The sequence below is a fragment of the Amblyomma mixtum genome, chromosome 3, assembly GCF_055824585.1.
Source record: "Amblyomma mixtum isolate Tamu chromosome 3, ASM5582458v1, whole genome shotgun sequence".
Classification (NCBI taxonomy): domain Eukaryota; kingdom Metazoa; phylum Arthropoda; class Arachnida; order Ixodida; family Ixodidae; genus Amblyomma; species Amblyomma mixtum.
Genome location: NC_143014.1, coordinates 203,239,122 through 203,264,129, shown reverse-complemented (window position 1 = coordinate 203,264,129; position 25,008 = coordinate 203,239,122). Strand labels below are relative to the sequence as shown.

The 25,008-nt window shown below is 46.7% G+C and overlaps 1 protein-coding gene across 1 annotated transcript; it reads right to left on the bottom strand.

Annotated features, from left to right (window-relative positions):
* Nucleotides 1–225: 225 nt before the first annotated feature.
* On the bottom strand, nt 226–23,667 carry LOC149353338 (annexin-B12-like). The gene is made up of 13 exons (XM_089577322.1): nt 23,466–23,667; nt 21,084–21,092; nt 19,543–19,812; nt 19,283–19,491; nt 17,197–17,272; nt 11,948–12,042; nt 11,634–11,838; nt 10,751–10,830; nt 10,518–10,574; nt 8,612–8,801; nt 6,598–6,656; nt 5,642–5,764; nt 226–355 (listed from the first exon to the last, which is right to left on the bottom strand). The coding sequence occupies exons 1-13, from the start codon at nt 23,665–23,667 to the stop codon at nt 299–301; spliced, it is 1,632 nt and encodes a 543-aa protein (XP_089433448.1). The 3' UTR covers nt 226–298.
* Between the last annotated feature and the right edge of the window lie 1,341 nt (nt 23,668–25,008).

Genomic DNA, 25,008 nt, shown 5'->3' with positions numbered 1-25,008 from the left:
ATTACACCTCAAGACAACGCCAAATTACATCACACAGCAACTTTAAAAGAACATGGTACTGAACAACGTTCGAAGTACGCAAAAGCGGGAAGTAATAAATCTTTCATGGTTTTCTTGAACGGCCAGGAGTAAAAAAAAATGGCCAGGCCCAAGTTTATTGCTGTAGGCCACCGGGAAGACGCTTCGCTGATTCACTCAATTTTCGAGCAGCTGCCTTTCAAGTGCCTCGGCGGTGCTCCTGTGGGCAGGCTTCGTCCGGGCAGTAAGCTCAGCAGCTGGCCGTCGAGTAGCCCGAAGCTCAGTTCCCTTGTACGATGGCGAGCAAGGCCTTCCTGTAGTTGCCCGACGTGTCCGACTGCAACAGAGAAATGCCGTTTTGCGCCGAAGACGAAAGGCAAGTGGATGGACCGACAACAGTGCACGTACGAAGTTACAGATATCCGTGCTCAAAATCGCGGCGTCGTGAGCGGACCACACATAGCGCCCGTAAAACGTAGTATCACTCAGGCTACATATGAACAGTACTAGAACCAGGTGCACTATTTGCAGGCTATGCTTACAGTTGTCTTAGTATGTTTATTTAGTAATAAGTAATCAGATATTTGAACGAGAAAGTTTGCGCTATTCAGACGATCACGGGATAGAGAGGATGGTACTGGGTAAAACTTATAAATTTAACGCCATTCCATTCCTCTTTAATTTGTGGTAAAAAGTGCAGCAAGTCTCGTTGAAATCGAAATGCTCCAATTCGGCCAACAACTAATCTTGCTAATCAGAGGTGTTCATCAAAGATTCACTGCGAGTCAACGCCTCTTGACTGGTAGTTGCACGATACATACACAATGTACCATCATGGTTATCCTCCTAAAGCATGCGCGATAAACGCATTTCTTTTTCATTCAATAATTTTTCGATAGCCCTCTGGTATAGCCTTTTAGGCAACTCCCATTCTTGCCCTCGCTTCTCCATCGCGTGAGGTGCTCAGTGTCTGGCAGTGTGATGTTCGTATACGAACCGCGAGCTCTCTTAAGCGGCTGAAATACCTTCGCGCATAGTCTGTGCAATCTTAAGGGAGCAGAGGATTGTAAAACGCCTTCAGCCGACCGCCGTATCTGATGTGGAGTCAAGAATAACGCTCGTCATACACGGCGCAAAGTTTTTACGCGCAGAAATATGGTAGAAGCGCAAAATGGCATCTTCTAAGTCGACATCACCCTGTTTCGGCCAATGAACAGAAGTTGAGCTCAATGTAAAATTTCATCGTCATCAGGAAAGTTACGTCCAAAGCAGGTAAAAGGCCCATCAACGCTGTCCTCCACCAGTAATGGCCACCTTATCCCCGCAAACTCCCTAATCTCACCTGCCTACCTCTGCCACCCTCTGCTAAGTTCCTTACTTTGAAACCTACTCGATTACCTTAAAGGGCCACCGGCTACCCATCCTCCGCACTACATGCCCAACCTGCGTCCATTTCATTTTCTTGATTTCAGCTTGGGTACCAGAAACTGAGGTTTGTTTCCCATGGCTCCTTTGCCTGCTTCGCCTGCAAACGTCGTTGCGGTTTTGTTGCGAAAGCAACACTACGCGAGTCGCCGAGCCATTTCGCGGAGCTGACGAAAGGCCATACTGCGCATGCGCGAGGAGCAGTGACGTCACACGGCGCACAGCTGGCACGCCGCCGCCGTCGCTCCCCGGGTGGCTCAGAGTTGCCGCCGCCGCGCTCGCCAGTTGCGCATGTGCAGTAGCGGCGCATAGCTAGTGTGCCAGGGCCGTCGCCGCGCGCTCTCCATCGCCTCTCTCTCCTCGTCGCTTTCGCAATTCTCCAGGTTTGACCAGAGCTAAACCACTGCCAATTTTTAGAAGCCAATGAACGCCTCTCATGCCTGACGTCACACGAGCCGCATGACGTCGCATGGCAGGACTCGTGCGGAGAGACTGGCACCGGATGACGTCGCAAGGCGTAGGAATTTTTTTAACATTTGTAATTTATCGGATCACTTTTGAAGACTTCTATGCGGCCTGAGGGCTGAGTGGCCTTGACTCACCATAATGCGTGCATTTTATAGCTACCTTCAAAACCTTTTCATTGGCTCCTTTTGCTTTCCATTGCCATTTTGCTTGCCATTTTGCTTTCCATGGCTCGCGGCATTGTCTCAATTTAATTTAAAGCCATTTTAATTAGCCTAAAAATTTCTGTTCCGTATTTGAGTACTGGAAGATACAACTATTATACTCAATCCTCTCGAGGGATACTGGGGAGCTGCTGTTTATGACCTGAGGGTGCCCGCCTAAGGAATGTTATCCAATTGTTATAGTCTCTTGGCAACTTCACTTGCTTGTTGAGGATCTGCGGCCTCTACCTGCCTTAGATAGACGTATTCTCTTACCAACATCAATACTGCCTAATTTATCCTAAGCTGTTCGTCCTTTCCCAGACTGCTGAATAATACTTTAGTTTTATTCATATTAATTTCGCCACCGTTATACTTTTGCTGCTTAAGTCTTCATCATGCAATGCAACTCCTCCCCTGAGTTACTTATTAGTACCGCAGTGTCGTCAGCAAATAAGGTATTACAAACCAGCAAATCGAAGGTGTTTGCCATTGACTTCCACCTCCAACTTTTAGCAATCCAGCTTTGTAAACACCACTTGTAAACTCGCGGAGCATAGCAGCGGAGATAATGTGTCACCTTGCCTGACACCCTTCCTGATCGATATTTTAACTCTTGAGAATTATGGACGCTGTGCAGTCCCTGTAAGTATGTTCCAGCACCTTTACATGTGCCTCTTCTACACCCTGGTTATGCACTGTCTGCATGACTGCTGATGTTTAGATTAAATGAAATGCTTCTTCGTTACTTACGAATGTCACTGGTTATATTCTGGGCATTTCTATAGCCTGTTGTTGAGTACGCTTTCCTAAAGCCAGCCTGGCCCTTTGGTTGAGTGAAGTTAAAGGTTGTTTTAATTCTATTAGCGATTACCTTGCCACATCCTTCTAAGCTAATCGCTTCATAATTTTTTAACTCTTTGAAATCGCCTTTCTTCTGGCTAACTACGTTAGCATTTTTCCGTGCTTCCGGTATGCTCACGGTCCTGAGGTATTGAGTATGAAGGGTGGAGAGTTTTCCGTAGAGCAACATCTCCAGCGTTCTTCAATAGATTTGAAATTACTTAATCCGGTCTTCCGCTTTTCCTCTTTGCATTGCTTGCGGGGCTTTCCCTACTTTCTCTTTCGTTATCCCAGGACATCAGTTTACCCGGCATCACTACTTCTGCCATTACTGTGATGATTACTTTGGCTACTGCACAGATTCGTATAAAAATTATTTTCTACTCTACTCATCCAAACTTCTGAATGCATTCCGATTGTCTCTTAGTGCGCACATCTGTCTTTCGTTCATGCCTAACTTCCTTTTCGTTGTCATGAGGCTACCTCTGTACTTTAGAGATAGTCCAATCCTTTCCTTCTTATGCTTCCTGATACCACTCACCGATCAACTTAGACAGTTCTGCTAGCCCTATCTTGTCTACGGGTACCGAGACTTTTATGGTCTGGGGTTTCTCAGTTAGATCCATTGTCACCATGTAGAGCTTTCCAGTATCCTGCCTAGTTGCCCTGCCCTCTACTTCTATGCGCACTATATGATTATATTGGTAGGACTGTTAATCATTATCTCTACGCCCGCTAAAATCGTCTTCTGTAAAAGTGAAATATCTGTTCTCGGGTGATGTCCTGTATTTTCCTTCTTACCACTAACTCATTTATGCACTTCCCCCCCCCCTCTAGTTTTTCTCGTTCTCTTCTCAAATCTAGGCTAATTCTAGACCTGATCATCTCAAGGTCGCTACACCTCACTTTGTTTAGCACTACAACATGCATGATGCCGGGATTAGCGCACCATATGAAGTCTGTTTCATTTTTCGTCCGCTTATTCAGGCTCCTCCATGTCCATTTTCTATCCTCGCGTTTGTGGAAGAAGTTATTCATAATTTTCATATTTTATTTTTATCGTGTACACCCCATTCCTCCATTAAACTGCCTGGGAAGGCTGGTAGTACGTCTAAAATGAATCGATTTGATTAAATTTATCTCTGCAAATTACACTCTCTGCTTCCCTCTGCCATTCCTGCAGTACACACTGTTTTTTACCACCACCTGCTCTTCAGGCGCTTTCTTCATTGTGCTCCGTTTTCACTTTATTTATTGCCGTTTCGACGTCTTCACGGAATCTTTCGACTATTTCGTCATCGTGACCCGCCGCGATGGCTCAGTGGTTACGGCGCTCGGCTGCTGACCCGAAAGACGCGGGTTCGATCCCGGCCGCGGCGGCCGAATTTTAATGAAGGCGAAATTCTAGAGGCCCGTGTACTGTGCGATGTCAGTGCACGTTACAGAACCCCAGGTGGTCGAATTTCCGGAGCCCTTCACTACGGCGTCCCTCATAGCCGGAGTTGCTTCGGGATGTTAAACCCCAAAAAACCATATTTCGTCATCATGGCTATGTCAGTACACCATACATTTAATCATAAACTACCCTCATCTCATTTAAGCTCGAGAATTTGTCGATGTGGCAAGCTATATACTTAATGATCAAGAACACCACACCTACCTCTCGTTTTCTCGATAAATCGCGATAACAGAATACCCTTTAACGATGTATAAACCTATGCCTGATCTGTTCTCCTAACCGCGCTAAGCCCTATGGCATCTCATTCGATACCCAAAAACTTCTCGAACAGCAAAGTTAGGCTAGCCTCACTCGGTAATGTCATTTCGTTAGAAGTTCCCAGTTCAGTTTTCAATGGCAGCCTCTCCGACACCAGTGATTCGTAGTACCCTATCGCTATGGCATAGGTCTGACTGAGGGCCGAGGTATAAGTAGTGTATTCACACAGGAGGTACTGGCCAAGTACTGCACCAGGATGACCGACCGCTGTCCTAGTGAGGGAGCGTGTTTCCCATTGTTCCTTCAGACGGTCGGATATTAAGAATGCAGTGAAGCTCCGCCCACATTCAGGACCTCCACAAAATATTCCTCCATGACAAGAAGATAGTGTGGTGTTAAAGCTTTGCCTTGTTACCCGAAGACGAAATTGTAAAGGCGATAATTTCGATGCCTCTGGCTTGTTTTCGACTATAATATATATAGACAAAAAATGAAAAGTTGATATCTCTTACTGTTCTGATTGGTAAGCAGAGTAATACAGGACGCCGCAGACCTTGACCCATTGTTACCAACTGCTGTTTATTTTTTATTTTGTACCTTACTGCAGTGCGGTTAAACCTTAACCAGCATAACCTCACTGGTCGTCAGCTCTATTCGCCGGGATCAGACAGCCCCCCAGGCGTTTTCGCTCAATTTGATCAGCCTTTTTTTTTGCTAATGTAGAAATGAGGCAGGCACAGGGATTCGAACCCAGGACCTCTGATACGTGAGGAGGATGCTCTATTCCTTCGTTCGATCGCTGCAAAGACTAAGCTTAAGCTCAACCTAAATATTTCTTTCTTCTTTAGAAATTTCCAAGCGGAGATCAATCGGCTGAAAATACATAATTCAGATTACTTACTCCCCATTCTTTTTACTGATCTCTACTGTCCTCAAAATCGCCCAGCCCACAACGGTCTGCGTCGCGTACCTGAATGGCGCTGGCGAGGGACACCTTGTACTTGTCGAGGTACTCCTGTTTAATCAGCTCCAGGTCCTTCTCGCAGCGGGACACCACGACTCGCTTGAGCACCCTGTCGTTGGTGCCGAGTCCCTGCGATAGAGCAATAAGGGCAATCCTACGTCAGATGCTCTCTATAATGCTACTTAACGGCGTTGGTCCTGTACACTACCGAGAGCTTGTCCCGGGAGAAAATTATTTACAATAGTGTCTTTCGGCATCGCCTTTTTGACACACTGGCACTTCTGTTATCCGGTAAAAGTACAAATTGGAATTTCAACAGAAACATGATGTGCCTTTATGAGAATGGCTTTATTTTGCAAAAAAAACAAGTGCATTATATTCTGTGTCGTAGCCGCTTTTAACGCAGGAAGGCAGGACCGTAATCGAACACTTCTGAGACCGCCTGTAAACCAGAAACTCGTAGTCGTTCGCTCTTGACCAGATTAACTGACTCATTCCGCGACCGTGAGAAACAACTCTTAGCTTCATCTGCGTTAGATGAGCAACGCTAGTGTCAGAATTAGATGCACGTCACGGTTGGGAAGTCGCAGCTCTATGAGTGGAGATACCACACCTATGATTCCTAGCTAACATCTATTGGGTAAGAAATTTGTCTGGGCTAGTCAGTACATTGCTAAAACTGAAGGCACAGCGCACGAAAGACGGGACTAAGGCAGAGGCAGCGCTGTGTTTGCCTCTGCCTTAGTCCTGTCTTTCGTGCGCTGTGCCTTCACCTATTGGATGCTTCGCACAAAGGAGAGAAAGGCTAAGCTTATTTGTCCATGCTTTAACCAAATCTGAAGCGAAACTACAGTGAGGCTTCGCCCGAGCGCAGGTGATGCCAGAAAACGAATATTCATCATGCTACTATTATTTCAACTACTCATCCTTAACTGCTCCTATAGAAAGTTGTACCAACTCACCTTCATGGCGTAGTACAGCGTTTCCGCAAAATAAAAGGGAGGGCTGTAGACACACTTCACTGCAAATAAAAAAAGAGACTGACTTAATCACGCCACCGTGTAACACCTGCAAGCAAACGTGCCGTGCGCTTTGCTTGAATGTATGTGCAGCTGGTGTACATTCGGGAGCATAACACAAGGGGTATTTTTAAGTCAGCGCCTATCACGATTTGAATCAAGTCCACTGCAAATAAGCTCAGCTGCTCATTCGTTCTGACACCGCAAAGAGAATCATGTAACCTCGTAGCTCAACTCTCGACTCTCGTGAACCGCTGCGAATGTTCAAGACCGTCGATTAGTCCTCTTCACTGACAGAGAGAAAACATGTGTGCCAGCTCAGATGAATTTTTTTGCCGTGCCATAAACAAGACGTCGTCTTTGAATCACTGTCGCCGGCTCTCTCAGTCACCCTTGCATTTATCAAAAAGACAGATACAGCTCCTTGTTATAGCGACAGTCAACTGCAAGACATGGGTCAGTCTTCTTGCAGACAGCTGCAAGAAGTCAACTGCCATCGCACGCGTAGAGCAATTCCTGGCTTGCACGAATTCCTCTTGCAGTTTATTTTTCGAGACCGCAAGCAGTATCAATAAAGGACCACTCATGCCTACCAGTTAAATGTCGCTACCATTTAAACACTGGTTCACTGGAAAGTTTGTAAGGCTCATAAAATGCAGTGGAGAATAAAGACGTCCAGAAACCTGTCTAGAGAGCTCGAGTGGCATGCCTTACAGTGCATCAGCGACACCTGCCGTTGGCCTCCAGGTTCGAGATAGCTTCTCCATAGCCTCCTCTATTTGCTTCTCGTTGAACGTGCATGGAGTGCTCAGCCTTATCGTGTCACAAGTTAGAAGGCGCGGTTGCAATGCGCTCCGTTCGCTACTGGAGGTGCTGTCTGTAACGGCGGGCGAATGCACTAATGGTCACTGCGTCGTGCACGATACACGTGACAGGCATGGCGCACCGTTACTCCCGCCCGTCGCTCAAAAAGGACAAGTGGCCCCAGGCGACGGCCGGGTCTCACAGCAAAAATCGGCAACTGTGATGCGAAACAGTAACGTAGCACACTCAGTGCAGGCACGCACAGCGACGAACTATCTCAAACCCAGGGACCAACGGCAGTTGTAGCTTGAGCGCTGTAGGGAGGTGTGGACATCTGTATAGGACGGCAGACAGCATACACAAGCACGAAACGCAGACGCCTATGACTGAACTGAGGCAGCTCAATATATATCCGAAGGTTCTAGCAATATCAGCGCGAATTTCGTGGACTTGGAGGCAGATGAAGATAAGCAAGAGAGCCTGCCAGCTCGGGCCATTTTCCGACAATGCAACCGGCAGCTAGATGCCAGTCGCGAATCGCCTGGACTTCTGGTGGCATCACTCATGATGCAAACACGCGCGTAGGATTCTGAAATCGTTTGTCCCGCAGAGCTCTGTAACCTCCTTATGGTAGTGAAAGCCCAATAAGGAGGTTACAAGCCCGTTCATGGCCCAAAATATAGAATACTACGGATCACCACGCCATGTGTGGTCAGAAAACTAAACTTCCGATGCCAGTGGTTGACACCGAAGCGCTGAATGATGTGTGATTTCAAGCTTAGTGGAGGCGCATACCAGCCTGTAAGCGCCCCAGTTGAAGATGGCCGGACATTTAGGTTCGGGGCTGCCACTGCAAAACTCCTGTGACGCGTTTTTTTCCCATTATCTGTGCATTACTACGGTTCTTTCAGAGACGCCGGCTGTAACATTATTCTGCACTGAAGCATAGCGTAGCAAATGGCACGAGTTGAGGATAAGTGCGCTGTAAGCCAGTACGCCAGTGCACATCCGAAGTGAAAGCAGGCGTTCGTGGACTCCAGTTCTTTCATTACGCCTTCCATGAAACGATTTAAGCCACCCAGGGTGAAAGCGAAATTCCTTTTCTCAAATTGACAGGTACGATTTGGCGAACGTGCAGGTGAGCAGTACGCACCGATGGCGAGGAATCCGTTCTTGATGTCCCCGCTCATCTCGCTCTTGATGGCCTCCATTACAGTGTGGTTAGCGAGTGCGTTGTATTCGCGGAAAACGAGCCGCAGCTGCTCATAGCTCTGAGTGGCAATGATGCGGTTGAATGCCGACACGTCCGTGCCCCAGCGCAGCACTCCCGCTTTTTGCAGCTGCTGCACGCAGTCGCGGGAAGAAGGCAAAGCTAGAGTCTCTGCCGCACAAACAGGGTGAACTCTTTCTCCACGTTTGAGCTAGGCGGCATTTTATGGCGCACGCAGTGCTGCTTTGTCCACATATCCTGGCCGTTCACCTTAGCTAAATATATTCTGTAGCTCTGAGTTCTTTCCCGTATCTGATTACTTTATATGTTTACCTGTTGAATTTTCATTTCCATGGGCGCAGCAAGAAGATGTGCGCGGGCAGAGGATTGAATTTTGGTAGCCAAACCTTAGAGATGAGGGTTACAAACCAAAATAATATTTATACGCATGTTCAGGGTGCGCCGTAAATATCCCCACACCTTTTTACCTGTATAATCCCCCTTAAAGCGAATAAAGATTGAAGGGTTCTTCGATAGCACTTCTTTACTGGCCCCTGCAACATAACACAAAGGTTTTCATTCAGTTCATAGGTCTTTTATATTCATCATAGTTTCCAGACATCGGGTGCACGACTGCACCCCAGCTTGCATGGCATGTATGCGAAGTAATATTTTATGCTTGCTCTATGAACTTCCTGAGGACCTCTACTATCGTGTGCTCCTTTACGCCAACTCCCGCTTAAAAAGCTCCTCTTCCCGTCACAATCAGCAGTGCACACTTCTCTTTTCACACTCTTGTCTGTATTCTAGAACTATCAGTATTCTCAGGCTTTTAGGCAAACACAAACTGCAGCTCTGTCGCACTAAAATTTGTCGCGACGGCTGCATGGCCACCTTTTTTACGTTCCTCGTTCCCTAGCGTTCGTTCATGTTTTTTTTGTTGTTTTTTTTTCTGGGAGGTGAAGATTTTCCGTAGCAGAATGCACAGTAGGCTTTGTGGGATCCGTCGAGTGCGTCATGCGCGAGTATTTTGTGACCAATCTTTTGTGATGCCATGAACATCAATTTTAGTACTTTGGAGGTCTCAAATGGTGCTCGTTCGGATTTGTTTAACAATTTAACAGGCCCGGTACGTGTGAAAGCGCACCATACTCTGAAAAATGCGTAAATCGCCTTGAAATTCCGCACACGTACTCAAGACGACTGAAGAGAAGTACAGGGAAAGCAAAGGGGAAAATCTAAAAAAACTTCAGGCGTATCGAGGACACAAATTGCATCGCAGTACTCGCGTCGCATAAAAGCATCAAATTATTTACTTCCGCGTAGCTCCAACACGCAATTCAAACATGAGAGCTTTTAAGAAGACCTGAGCGTGGTACAAAAGAAAGTTATACAGCTTTCTCAAATCTTCCAAGTGATTCCAAGTGTCAAAACATAAAACAACGCTCCATCTTAGGCGTTTCACCTAAAACGCGTTAGACTAATGGCAGTTCAACTACCGCAAAGGATTAACTACAAAACAATAATCCTCGAAGGCTTCGATTTGGGAGAGGGCAGGTTCTTAACGGGTGTTAATGTCAACAAACAAGCTTTCAGGAGTGTTACTCTGAGAAACTCTGGCTTAGGGATTGCGCACAGATTTCCTAAGGCCTCGTTTTGCCGGTAAGCACTGACAGCGAAGAAAAGAAAGGACCTAAGCAGGATCTCTAATTGCGCTTTCCACCCCTGTCGTAGCTCAAGTTATAGTTCAGCGATTCAGAGGTTCGCGACATGGACCCGCGCCTTGCCAACCGAAAGTGCTCCAGCTCGCCACTGGTGCTTCTTTTCAGAGGAGAATTATGGAGCTCACAGCGGCGTCGTTGCGCGCCCGCACTGGATCCAGAGGGGTGCCCTCGTCACGCTGGGCCTGCAACACAAACGCGAGAGAGAAAGCGGGAAAACGATCAGCGCTTCTCAAAAGCCGATGGTGGTGGACGCCTCGCCGCTCCGAGGAAGCAGAAACATTCTTTTTTTTTGTTATTATTATTGGACCATAACGGCCCAACACGCAAGTTGGTTGCTTATAAATCTGCGTTCTCTTACATTACACATGGAGACAAGAAGGTGTCGAAAATCGCCAGATGTGTCGCCAATGATGTCCTTCTCCAAGTCTTTCTTGAATACTGCAAATATAAAAATAAATTTCATACGTCATACTGTATGCGAGTGTTTTTTCATATGTTAATAGAAAAAAACTCAGCAGCAGCCTAAACATGAGATGCTGAGCAGCATCGCGTGGTAGTAAAGGCAAATTTAATTTGATGTTCACACTAAGCATTAGGTGATGCTTGCATTTTTGCCTAGCCGGCAATCTTTTTCGCACTTCGCTGAGGAATACCATGTGATAAGCATATAAAAAAAAAAGATGTGAATGTGCTACCATTTGTCTTCAGCTTTCCAAACGTGCGCAACTCACTCGGAAACTGCGCTTGCAACGCAGCCAGTCGAGAACGCAATCTGGCAAACACATCCAAATATTTCCACGAACATACGGCACAACGAGCGTAAGAACAAAAAAAAAACAGCGCGAGCTGCGCGTTATTTGGGCCCCGTCCCATGGCCGCGGTGCGTCGGGTCAAAGTTCTGATTCAATCCTGCCAGTTACGAAACTCCGACTCAAAACCCTGTCATGACCAGTGGCCAGCCTTAGGAGGTTAATAAATGGTGGCGAAAAATATGGGCTGAGCAAACTGTCTTGGTGACAACTCGTAACTTTTTTTTTCTCCATTCTATGCGTATTTTCCTGTGAATGCTACGGGGCACGTGCCAGCCTGCTAACCTTCGAGTTTGGGCGTTCACGGGCTCTGTGAGGAGTTTCATGACTGGTAGGATCAAAGTGCCCTGACAGTGACTCCGAACTTGAGAGCGAAAGGAGAAACCAAGGCACCCGCAAAGTCCACGCCGCGTTTAGTGCAGGGCAGCTCACTTCTCTGGTAGTGCTCCTTGATGAGCCTGATGTCGTTGTTGCTGTGTGTACAAAGGATCTCGATGAGGCACTCCTCGTCGGTGCCCAGGCCGGCGATGGCCTTGCGCAGCTCGCGAGCAAGGTACTCGTGCAACGGGTACAGCAGCCCCACTATGATGTCCTCGAGGTTACCGCGCAGGGCGGACTTCGCGTCATCCACCAAGTCCTGCGATGGTCACACAAGGGCCATCCCCGGTTTATTTTATTCTCTCTCTCCATTCCCCCTTTCCAGATCCACTGTATCAAGCGAGCAGAAACTTCAATGGAAAACTTACACGTCCAAACGACTGCTTGTATGCTGCAACGATCTCCTGCCGCTGCGGTTCCGACCTTGCACATAAGATGTCAATGATCGTTGCGTGGTCTGTAGCTGGAATAAAAAAAAAATAATCCAGTCAATCAATTGATCTGCCACTTGTTTACGTAGCTAAACAGCCAACACTGTCAGTAGCTGTAAATTGATCACGTGAGTGACGTTGGTAATTACTCAGCCCGGGCGTCCTGCCGGAACATCCCAGTTAATAAAGCTGTGCGACATTAATATTTCCGCGTGAGTCATTGAAAATTGAACGTGGCAATAGTAAACAAACAAACACGTTCTGCTTTCCGGATGGATAGTTCCTAACGTACAAATGGGAGACGTGGGGGTAGGCGCTTCGCCGGCAGTTAGCATAGAAATCATCCAAAGAAACGGGACCAGAATAGTTAACGTTCCCATTTGGAAAGTCTAAAACCCCAGTTTGTTCACTTTTTATGAAGTAGTTACCTTCATTTTAGCTTGCCTGTCCGAGTAAAAAAAAAGGAGACGTAACAAAGGCAAGAAAAAAAAAAGTGCGCCATCACCTTTTGATGACCACCGCCGCTAGTCGTTGATGGCAACAACTTCAATAAACAAAACTTATTACGGTGCTTGTTCACAAGCAACTCATCAATAAATTTAACACTCACTTACACCAACACTCTGAAAGAAGAAAACATTCACTCTTACAGCACCATTTTCAACCAAATATTGCAAACATATATCACTACGAGAGTAGGGATCGATGTAAAGCAAAAATGCATAATATTTTTCAGGCATAGCAAATTATATAAACACTACACACTAATTAATAAATTCATGGAGGTTAATCAGACACACAGTGTGGAGTCGGCTAGGTAAGGTTTCCCTGAGCGTCGTGAAACCACGACCGGTTCTAGTTAGTGAAAGTATAGAAGCGCCAGAACATTTCAACTTCGTGAGGTTTAGCCTGTAAGATCAAATAGCCTAGTCACGAGGGTTCAGTGATCTCAGTGTTCGTAACGAGGGCTACCCACAATTTTATGAAGTTCTGTTTCAATACACATTTAGAGCATAATTCATGAAAGACCAATGAGGGACAAATGCTATAGGAACTTTGAACATGCAGCTTCATTGATTGGCTCTGAAGTGCCGAAGACGTACTGAGGGTCGTGAGGCACGCCATAGTAGGAAGGAACCGCGAGTTAATTTCGAACTACAGTTGTTCTTGAAGGTGCACTTAAATACAAGTGCACGATATTTCGGTTGCAACCAACTGGCCTAAACTAAATATAGTTTATAAATAAATATAATTTAAGTTTATCAAAGACTAATTTTATAAATAAATATAGTCGTCCCCGAACCAGGACGAATTTTTCTTTAACTACGAAGTTTCTGAGAAAGCTGTATAGCTTTCCTTTGTAGCCGTATCACTGCGCTCGGGTGGGTGTCAATGAGTAGTTACTCCCTTATTATAAATAGTTTCCTGTTTAACGACGGTTCTGGTGAGTGTGCCATCATGGGGCCCCTCACTTGTAAAACCTATGCGGTGAGAACCCCTAAATAGTGCTCGCTCTTGAAATAGAAGGCATGGAACCCACATTTACACATATGATCAACGTTTATTTTTTAACAGAAAACGCAAAACTTCTTGGAAGACCTCCGAAATACGGAAAAAGCACCACAGGGGAAAGAAGGGCCGATAATCATCGACTTGGTGGCGAGTGCTAGTGCCGCAAGAATAAGAATAGAGTTCTATGTAAAGTTTAAGCATATTTTACGCTTATATTCAGTAACAAAAAAATCTAACGCTCACGAATCACCAGCGCATGCGAAAAGCTGTGACTTGCTTATTACACCAGGTGTCCCAGCTATCTTTATCCAAAGATTAAAAATATACAGAGGCAAGATAAATGGATTCATCTTCAACCACGTTGTTGACCATTGTATTTCGTTACTCAGAGTATGTTCGTGCTCTGTTTAATTCAATGCCTACAAATTTTGGCGAAATTAAACTTCCTTCTATTGCGCTTCTGGCGAAAATTGCGCTGGCAAAATGTACAGCGTGCCAAAAAAAGTCTAATTCATCATTGTTTGTTTATGTGTGCTGTAGATAAGCTGTCAAAATGCGCGCCAAAGATGAAAAAAAATGTCATGTGACCATGGGCTTGCGCGCCGCGACCGCAGCGCTCTCAAACGCGGAATCGGTGAAGTTAGCCGCGTTTGATGATGCCGCGAAAGTAACTACGTGCATTGGTCAGCAACATGTTTTAAGTTGCCTACACCTATCTCGCCCTGGTATATTTCAAATTTTTGCCTAAAGATAGCTGGGAAACCTATTGGAAAAGTGCCAGAAGAAATTGAAGGTGTGCAGCGAACATTTTCAATTCGACGCAGGATAGCACACCAGACTGCGTATGAAACCATGCGACGACAGGGACAGTAGAATGATTCACCTGCCGGTTTTCCCTCCTAGGACTGTATAATATATCGCTGAACTTATAATTCCAAATTGAGGAAAAAAAGCCGGAAACATTTCTGCGAGACTCACGCCACTCTACTACAAATGACTTCGCATTAAGCATTCGCTCTCAGGGAAAAACTGTTTCTGCCGCCGCGGTGGCTCAGCGGCTATGGTGCTCGGCTGCTGACCCAAAAGACGCGGGTTCGATCCCGGCCGCGGCGGCTAGAATTTCTTTGGAGGAGAAATTCTAGAGGCCCGTGTACTGTGCGATGTCAGTGCACGTTAAAGAACCCCAGGTGGTCGAAATTTCCGGAGCCCTCCACTACGGCGTCTCTCATAGCCTTAGTCGCTTTGGGACGTTAAACCCCATAAACCAAACCAAAAACTGTTTCTAGCTCCGATTAAAGAGAAAATTCCCCTAACAGATAATACGTGGATTGAAGTTTATTTTATTGAAACCTTTCTTTATCCAGATCATAAGTGGGTTCTCACAATAATTGCGCGAACGTACTTTGAAGCAAATCTTTCCTCTGTTCATCCTTTTACCTGTCTAGAAGTTGCCTCATGTGTAACGAAAGAGTGGCATCGAAGACGGAACTAGACAATAGAAAAAAGGCGAAAACTGAATGAGGAACACATTTGTTACAAAATACGACTCTTGATCTCTGTTGGTGGCATTATTAGGAAGGCCAATCATTCACTGAAACATATATATGCGTTACCTTTCTTTTTTCCTCTTTCCAGCCTCTTTTTCCTCTAGTTACCACCAAACAAAACGGAAATTGGAGGGGCAGTTCACGTTCACAGCCAGGGACCACAAAATCCTCCTCTGTCTATTTTCCTGCGCGACAGTATTCTGTTGCTGCCTCGAACACGCTGTATTTGTAAATGTAATACACGTATTCAGATCATAAAAATGAAAGCCGAAGAAAAACAAGCGCAGGATATTGAAGAAAACGCGGCATTGATTTCGACATAGCCGTGCCAGCAATGGTTCGGTGTCACTGTCACGGTGGTAGCATCGAAACCTACGGGCTTTGTGTTGTTTTAAACTACACTATATATAGTCGGATAAAACTCAAGAACGTAGCGGAAAATTCCCCTTAAAGGAGAGCTTCAACCAATGACGTCGTGGTTAATCCCCTTGGACCTTCTTGCGGGACACCACGAGCGGGAGAAGTAGAGGGGGGGGGGGGGGGGATTAAAGGGGATTAGCCACAGCACAATCGATTAACCAGGGGACGCCATTGGCTGGAGAGCGCCCTTTCAGGGGAACCTTCCACGTCGTTCTTGAGTTATATCCTGGTCTCTTGAACGCATTGCACGCTGTCGTCCAGTCAACGTAAATGTGCATATCATTCAGTGTGTGCCACGTAGACTGTCGCAAGCACTGCAAGAAAACTCAAGTGACAACTGGAGCGTAATCAACGCATGATGTAATTATACATTATCACCTTGCACAGCTAGAAGCGTTTTTAAGCACTTCTCCTATTATGCGAATTTTCCCTTTTGTAGTGTTCTTGTCGAGGTTTGCATCTGTCCGTCAAAGTGGTAAAAAAATTACGTAAACAGATAAGTTGTTTTTGAGTCTTCTGTTGTCCCTGACAGCTTAAATTGTCCACCCGCAGCCGTGGCTCTGCGGCTCTGGCGTTCGACCACTGATTCCAAGGTCGCGGGTTCGATACCCTTGGCAACCATATTTCGATGGAAGCGAAATACAAAAACGCCCGTGTGCTGTGCGATGTCAGCAAGCGTTGAAGAACCCAAAATGGTCCAAAACAATCCGGAACCCTCCACTTCGAAGTTCCTCATAGGCCATGTGTCGCTTCGACACGTTAAACTCCACATTTCCTGAACTTGCCCTGTCTAATGAGGCAGCGCTTTAGCAACACGCTAGAACAGATGGAAGCGGACAACACGGAGCATACTGATGTGTGCTGACAGCTATCGCAGTGACAATCGCGTGACGATGCCGTCGCAGCGACCCGCAAGTATCAAGCGCTTCATAAGGAGCCATGCGCACATAAATAATAGTGCGGCGACCTAGGGGAATTTTTTTACTTTTCTTGCAGTCGTACTACATCTCCAGAAGCTACAGACTACTTGCTTGTTCGAATGCTCCACATTACTGATGAAGTTGTATCTTTTCATTTTTATTTGTCCGAAAGTTCAATAAAGGATAAACTGACAAATGCAATGCTCTTACTTTAGTAAGATGACTGCCAACAATATTGTAATGGTTGAGTTGCCACGCATTTTTTTAACTTTACTCGAATAACAGTAAGACGATAAGATGAACAGGCTAAGCGTGTAGTCGTATTTTAAGGCAGAAAAAGTTGGCTTACTTGTGACAGCACGTTCCCGCTTACAAACAGAACGTTCAGCAAAAATCCTTCCATATGCCGCAGCTGATACCCGTGACTGATATGCGCTGGGTACACATTTTCACCGCGAGCATGCTGGGAATGTTTTGGCTTTCCTCCGCGGCACTACTGCTGTCGTCACCAAGCCTGCAGAAACGGCTCATGCGTGCTTATGCACTAGCTAGCGTAGGATAGTGACGGTAACGATAGCGGTGTACGGTAACTCTACGCTTAAAGTCCGCACTGAAAACTCACAGTACCACGAAAGCTTTGCCATGCGGTGTACAAAAATCTATCTACGATAAGCATGATAATGCACCGATAACGTAGCAACAATGCAATTATAAAAAAAAGCGAAGCACATGTGGCGTGTTACAACCAACGGCGCTTCTTCTGTTAAGCGCTGGTCTCTACACTTACTCCATCCTCTCATGGCTTTTTTCAGCGCCTCAACATCCTGGTGGACATTGAAGGTCACGCATGTCTTGAGGGTTCCCTGCACATACAGCAACATAATAACCTTTTAGCTCTTGCACTGAAGGAAAAAAAACTGGCCATCTCTTAAGTACCTTTCAAAGATGTAATTAATGCTCGTCATATTTAAGGTCTTTGGGAGCAGCCCATAAAGGGGAACTGTTGAACGTCCATTAAAGAGATGTATTCGATGCCTGTCCTGCCTTGCGGAACGCTAAGCCCACACTGCGGACGCATAGAAAATTCAAGTAGCCTCGTTCTCCTTTGAAATACGGCAAACTCAAATAGCCGCCATCACATAGTTCCAGTCCTGCACACCAATGATCGCTTTAGTGTCGCTGTGCCCTTGAGTAGCTTACTGATTCATTCTCGGATGAAACCAACCACATTACCTGCAGACATTCGCAGCAGTTGCTTATATATACTCGTGCCTCAGAAAACGCATTAACCGTGAGATACGCTGGCAGAACCGCACTTACCACGGGAGGAAGCGTGTACACAAGAGCAGCGGTAAGTTATATGACCTATATGGGCACCTCTGTGGAGACCCTAACGGGAATCCATTGTGAAAGCCCAAGAGCTGTCTCGTAAATGCTGAGCATTTAAAGTAGCCGGTAGAAATCAAAGGCATTCTTGCGCACTCCGGAAAACGATGCTGAGGAAGCAGCATATTTCGCGGATTTTACATAGAAGGAAGAGGAGGCTGAATGAAGCACCCTCTTGCACCTCAGTTACGGTAGATGGAGCCGCACCGATGAAAACAAGCACAGTGCATTGTACAGAATGCCCCTTTCAGCGAATCGCCCTCTTCTCTTGTGGGTAGGTTCTCGTCACTCACCACAAAACAAATGACGCGTGTCTTACTATATTATGCATACTTGACCACTACAACTGCTTGCATTTCTAATGGGGTACTCGTGTGACGCTGGTGAACCATAGTGGGATTAGGCTACGGTTAAGTGAACGTAAAGTACCATAGAAAGCAGAAAGGGAGGCATTCATCACCTAACCTCAGTTGGTAGAACACCACGCGCATTATGCGGAAGCATTGAGTTCGGCTCCATCCCGGGCAACATATTATCTTCTGTCCAAAGTGACTACTCAACTACTTTTCCTCTCAAACAATCACAACACGGAAAAGCGGTAACAGCAGTGCCTGTCTGTGCTGTCCCAGCCTGTCCTCAAAGGAAGTTGGCTTCTTTCGCATAGAACAAGCTCTGGCTACCGCCCCACTTCCCATGATCCCGAACGTTATTGACAAACCGCAAGCAGAACCGCAAGACACAAGCAGAACAAATAGCAAGTGGACACAACACTTGAAACCACTAAAAAAAAAATAGGCGCATTAAAAAGTGGGCCTGCACTTTGCTCACACTCCATCGCTGTGCTATACTTCGTTTCGCGCACCGACAAAAACTAGTCCTGCTGGGACGTCAGACAGTGCACAGCCCTGAAGCCAAATGCACCATGCACAACATAATTCCCTGCGGACATTCATTCACGCTAATCAAAGGGCTGCACATTTCACTCACGCGGCAGTGTGTCTTAACCTATATAAATTTTGTGCAGCATGCTGAGAAAGCGCCAATGAAAACAAATAGTTACAACCGAAATTTTCTTCTTACACGTGCGCCTGCATTTCGAGAACTGACTGCTTCAAGATTTCAATTTAAAAAGTAAAAACATTTTGCGCAAAACTTGGACAGAAACAGCGCTGAGGGCGAGACGAACGAAAAGAACGGCCAAAAACGAGTCCGTTTTTGTCGTCCATCACGTGCGACTTCAGAGCTATTGTCGTTGTCCGTATTAAGCAGCATTAACTGCATTCATCCGGGTGAACACTCCTCCCGCATCGCTATTCGCATCGTACTGTGATTCGATCAATGTGGAAATTAACCAGTGCCTGTTCTACATTAATTCCAATGGAATCGCCAATTTGTTATCAGACAGGACGATTATTTCAAATCCAGAAATCATGGGGAATTGAGATTCTTTCCGCTGTTGCAGATTTACCACCACACAGCCGGCTCACCTTTCCTGGAGCGTAACAGCTTTGCCCGTATGACGGTCCGTCCGTTATAAAAGGTCTGCTGGGCGTAGTCGGTGGGTAGGGCATGCCGCTCACGGGGCCTGCATACCTAGAGTAGCCGTTAGTACTGTATCCATTTAATGACCCGTAAATAGACTGCGCGCTGATGGGAGGAGGGTTGTAACGTGGGTAAGTGCCCCTGGGGTACCCCGCTGATGACATCAGCGCCGGTATAGTTGGAACAGGTCCTGCTTGCAAGGAGCCCCCAGGTACGAGAGACAAAGAAGTTGTCGATGGAGTACGCCACGGCGGGGGGCCGCTAGACTGAGAGGGAGGGTAGTTGGCCCCAGGTACGGGAGACAAAGAAGTGACCGATGGAGTACGCCCCGGCGGGGGGCCGCTAGACTGAGAGGGAGGGTAGTTGTCTCCAGGTACGGGAGACAAAGAAGTGACCGATGGAGTACGCCCCGGCGGTGGGCCGCTAGACTGGGAGGGAGGGTAGTAAGCCCCAGGCACGGGAGACACAGAGGATTCTGATGGAGTACGCCCCGGCGGAGGTCGGCTGGGCTGAGCAGGAGGGTAGAAAGTCGCAGGTGAAACTGGTTCCGGTGCTGGTGATGGGTACCCTGGAGGGAAACGAGGTTAACCTATTTTAAGGTTAAGAATAAGATTTATTTTTCAGTATTCACTGGATGGATTCCTGGGATAAAAGCCACGTATGTGGCTTGACAAAGACCCAGGAACCATTTACGTGGCAGCATACGGGAAGGTTTCTGTATGCATGCAATGCGTAAAAATAATGCGACACAAACTGCGTGGTCAAGCGAATGCACAAAGCGCACATGTGCGCCCTCACCGTTCGATCACGTTCCTACGTGGCACTCGCGATAAAAGAGAACGTACTACGTCCGCCACTAAGGACAAGGATGGCGCAGGTGTATACACTCTCAAGGTTCAGTTACACTACACGTAAATACCCCCGAAAGCAGAAGAATGGACAGCCGTCGCCGTAACTCAGTCGGTAGAGGATCGGACGCGAAATTCCGGGGTCGTAGTTTCGGATCCCACTGGCGTCGAGTAGTTGTTTTTTCTTCTGCTTTTTAATCAATTATTTAAAAAAATTATTACCTAATTGACCTCCCTTTGATGAACAACAGAATTAATAATTCAAAAAAACATCCCCTATGCTCCTTATTTTCGGTGACCGTTGGCTTCCGTCATGTATATCATAACAAGCCCCTCTTTTCCTTTGCCTTGTCTGCTGAATACAAAAAGAGAGAATTAGAGCAAATAAAAATTAAGGGGACACTTAAGCTCTGCCTTAAGGGTATGATGCGGCAGCGTTAATGGTTATTTGCTACTTTTTTTGTTAATCAGTCCGTCTCTAATTACACACACTCACTAGCATACATCAGTTGGAATACCAGACCACGTGATAAACCACAAAACACATATGGTCTCCCTTTAACCGTGTCGAACGAACGTGCCTCAGTGGCCAGGGGTAGAGTGTATGACTCTAAACCCAAGGGTCATGAGTTCGATTCTCAACTAATTAGCCCAAATTTCTTTTCAGCGTAATTGATTTGCTTTGCACCCCTGTACGTCTAATGACATTTCAGCCATGCTATGACCTCTTGGACACAATTTAAATTGAGTTTTACTCCTTATCAATCCAAAGCGAATTAAGGGTATGACGTCGCAACCCTCTCGACCAATCCTGAATTAGTGTGTCAACGCGCATGGCTTTCCCTACGAACGCCCGACCTGCCGCTATCGCGATAATTTACCTCCTTTCACTTGCTACTTTTGTTTCCTAACAGCGTTTACTGCATTCCTTACTATAGCAGCCCGACGTGTTCTCAAAGCAGCGTTTATATATTGCCCGAGAATGCAAATATTTGATGCACAAGCAAGACAGAGCTCCCACTTTCGGATACAAAGCTGCTGGAAACAGCAAGCCGAACCTCTACGTTGGGTTACTGCGGGCTACGGATGAATCATTCCACTGTCCCAACATCCCGGGCGAATGGCCTTCTTTATGTGATCTTTCTTTGTTTTACTTTTTTCCTTGCTGTCGGCTGGAAATAAGTGCATGAAATCTTAATAAATGTGAATAAGCCTCAGTTCCGGTGGACGCTGGCTTTACTAGCTCATCTGGACATAATCGAAATCCAAATAGCAAGGCTGTTTCTTTGGTTAGTTGGTTACTCATACCAAAGAAAAACTTTTAAGCGTTAAAAGACAAAGCGCTGTGGCCTGTCCCACTCACGTCCTCGTATTTTTTTTTTTTTTTTTTTTGCAGAATAACAGTCGGAGGTAAAACGAACCAGGGTGAACAGTCAAGCGCAGGTCTCGGTTTGGCTAGGCCAGACAGAGAAAAATATTAAAATTCTTTCGCTCTATTGCTGACTCAGTGGCTTGGGCATTCCGCTACAGATCCCAAATTTGCCGGGTCTATCCCGGCCGCAGCGGCCTTATTTAGATGGATGCGAAATACAAAAGACACCCCTGTGCTATGCGCTGTCAGAGTACGCTAAAGAACGCCAAGTGTTCTAAATTTACCCACAGCCCTCCTCTACGGCGTCCCTCAAAGCACATGTGTCGCTTCAGGATGTTAAACTCCAAAATTTAATATATAATTTAATGAAATTCTTCCAGCTTCTTGCTGCGTGCATCAAGGCTTAGCGACAGGAAAGGATAATAATAAACACGCCCACGACTGACACGTTTTCTCTGTAAATGGGGACATGGCACGGGCTGGGACACTTTACTTTTTAATCTTTATCAACTGTCCGAACACACTTTTTGTATATTTGGAAGTGAACAGTGCAAAACGAAGGGACATAGTGAGAAGACAAGCGCTGTCTTCTGTCTTGTCTCCCGTCTAGCGCTTAATTGTCTCCTGCGTTTGTCTCCTTGTCGAATCTCTCCTGTCTACCTCCTTTCGTTTTGCGCTGTTCACTCCCAAATAGATAACCAGCCAAGGTGCTATTTTTGTACATGGGGCACTCATCTTGCTTTAATAACGCATCTTGAGAACATAAGCGCTGTGAACAGCTTTACCTAAGCAAATAGCACGTACGAATAGTTTGCGTAATCGTTACCAATACCTAGCTATCTTAACTAAGACCTCGCTCGTAACGAGTCGACTGGCTTTAAGGGAAACCTTTGCATCCGGGCCTTTCTTTTTCCAGCGCTAGGTGTACTAACCTAGTTTACCCTGTTTCGCGTCGTCGTAGTCGTCGTCGCGTCCACATGCCCTATTCCCATCACTGTAGGAATGCACTATCGTTGGAAGGTCCGGGGCAAAAAAAAAAATTTCTGGGGGTTTAGCATCGCTAATCAGGAAGTATTGTGCGAAAGCAGGTTTTTTCAGGTGACAGCCAACGCCCCGTACCTGAAAGCGCCATTCCGAAAGCGCGCTTCCTTTCCTTACATGACTTGCGCGTAGGCGGATGCTCATGGAGACACGACGCGCAATGCCCAGCGCGAGATTTTGTTGGTTTAACACCAGGCGTGATTGGCTGCGACAAGAGCATAGTGCTCTCGTGCAGTGGCAGCGAGGCTGATCTGTTCGCGCAGACGAGGGTTCGAAACCCAGTCGCGGCAATACTTGTTACTTCTCCAGGTTGGCCAAGGTCACCCTCATTCAAAGCCTCGGTTCATTTCCCGCCATTTCTCGCATCACGTGACTAACTTCAGAGGCTTCACCACACAACCGCATTTTCCAGGCTATGAGGCCAATAGTGCTGTCGGACTAAAACGTAGACACCGATAGCATACAAAAGTACAACACTGCGGCTCTCTCCGATGAACGCAATTTCGGGCAACCTCGAACTGCAACGGAAGCACTAAGCCGAACCGTGATTCAAAGTATACTGCCCCTCAGCCACGAATCCGCTCACTTATTCATAGGCTACTGCAGTTATTTGTGCTTGATCAATGGCAGTTCAGTGTAGTGGCAGTGATAGTCAAGCGTAGCGTTATCACTGCATTAATGACTTCGGGAACCAGCTACACCACCGATCACGCGCCTTTCTTAGGAAAGGGGGGGGGGGGGGGGGGCATTGCACTTAACAAGCGCAGTACCAGTGAACAAGCTTATGTTCGCATGTAAGGGAGACGAATGCAAGTTCACAAGTGAAACGATGCTGTTCCGTAAGTACACGCAGCAGCCTCTACGCACCTACGGCGGGTGTGGAGGACTCCGGAAAACTGGGCTGTGGCGTAGGCATACGCCGCGGCGGCTCGTCAGGATCCACAAAGCCCATCGGTCTCGAGGCGTCCGATGGGTAACTAGACGAGCTAGTTGGAGGGTAGCCAGGGGGATATCCTGGGGCATAGCCTGGGTTGTAGGCTCCACCGGCACCGCCAGAGGAGGCGCTCATCGCTGACGCGTCCGGCCTTGTGAAGGAGCAGCGCTATACCACGGCTCGCCTATAGACAGAAAAAATATTTAAAGGCCGCCCTTTCGCACAGGAGCAGCGGTGGTTGTCACCATGCTAGCCAACACGAGGCCTGGCCACAAACCTTAAAATTTCCCAAGGTTGCGACAGTTCACCTTCAATCCGCTCTCAGTCTTAGTGACTGAAGCACATATTCTCTGGTTTTATTTTACTGATTTCGCCGCCTCTTCCTACCTCTACTTAGCGCACACCGACTTCTTTGACTACTTTTGTACCCTGAAACGGTCAGGTTTTCAATTACTTTTGTTCTATTCGGGCTCGGATGTTAATGCACTGGATCCCAAAGCCTCCTATGGTTTACTCATCTATGGCAGCCACGGTGGCTCAGTGGTTATGGCGCTAAAGACGCGGGTTCGATCCCGGCCGCGACGGTCGAATTTCGATGGAGGCGATGTTCTAGAGGCCCGTGCACTATGTGATGTCAGTGCACGTTAACGAACCCCTCAGATGTTCGATATTTTTTGAGCCCTTCACTATGGCGTCCCCCATAGCCTGAGTCGCTTTCAAGCGTTAAACACCCATAAACCCATAAACCGGCTAACCCATCTCGCGTGTGCGCGTACCGTATTTGCCAAAAGTAGCCAGGCGATGGGGTTTGCTTCTGAGCTTTATAGTGGAGCCCTTACGGCACCCCTAAGGACTGATAGGCCTCAAAAGGTTAAGAAACAAACCCCGATGTTTGGCTACTTCTGGCAAAGAAGCTGCAGCATACATCCCTGACACCATCAAGTTTTTTTTCCGACAGCTCATGTCCTTAGCCTCGAAGAGTGAAGCTCTCTACTTCGTATGAAATAAGACAATAAGCAAATAAGTGGCAACTGGTGGGGTGTTGCTCTGCGCACTGGTTGCACTGGAAACCTGGCTACGGCATCCAGCTATCGATAGTACGAAACCCAGTGCAACAAGTGGCAGCTGTACGTCATGAAGGAGGCATCGTCAGTTCACGCGAACTCTAACTAAAGCTGAAAATTCTCATGAATTTAGAAGCTGTCACGGTTATCACCGATTGAGTAGAATGGTAAAGCATGCAGAATGAAGCAAAAGGAAAGTTTGAGTGATGGGCGCCAGAATTGTACAGCAGACATTCAGAGGTACTTCACGAGGCTAGGATGAGCGGGAAAAAAGGGCAGGCAGTTGTGAAATTGCTTACAGAGCGACCACTTCTTGCTTGGAAGAAAAGCGCTGGAATTAAGAACACGCAGCAAAATCGCCACCACTAAGTCGAGGCTGACTGATGATTTTGCAGACAGGCGCTATAGCTGA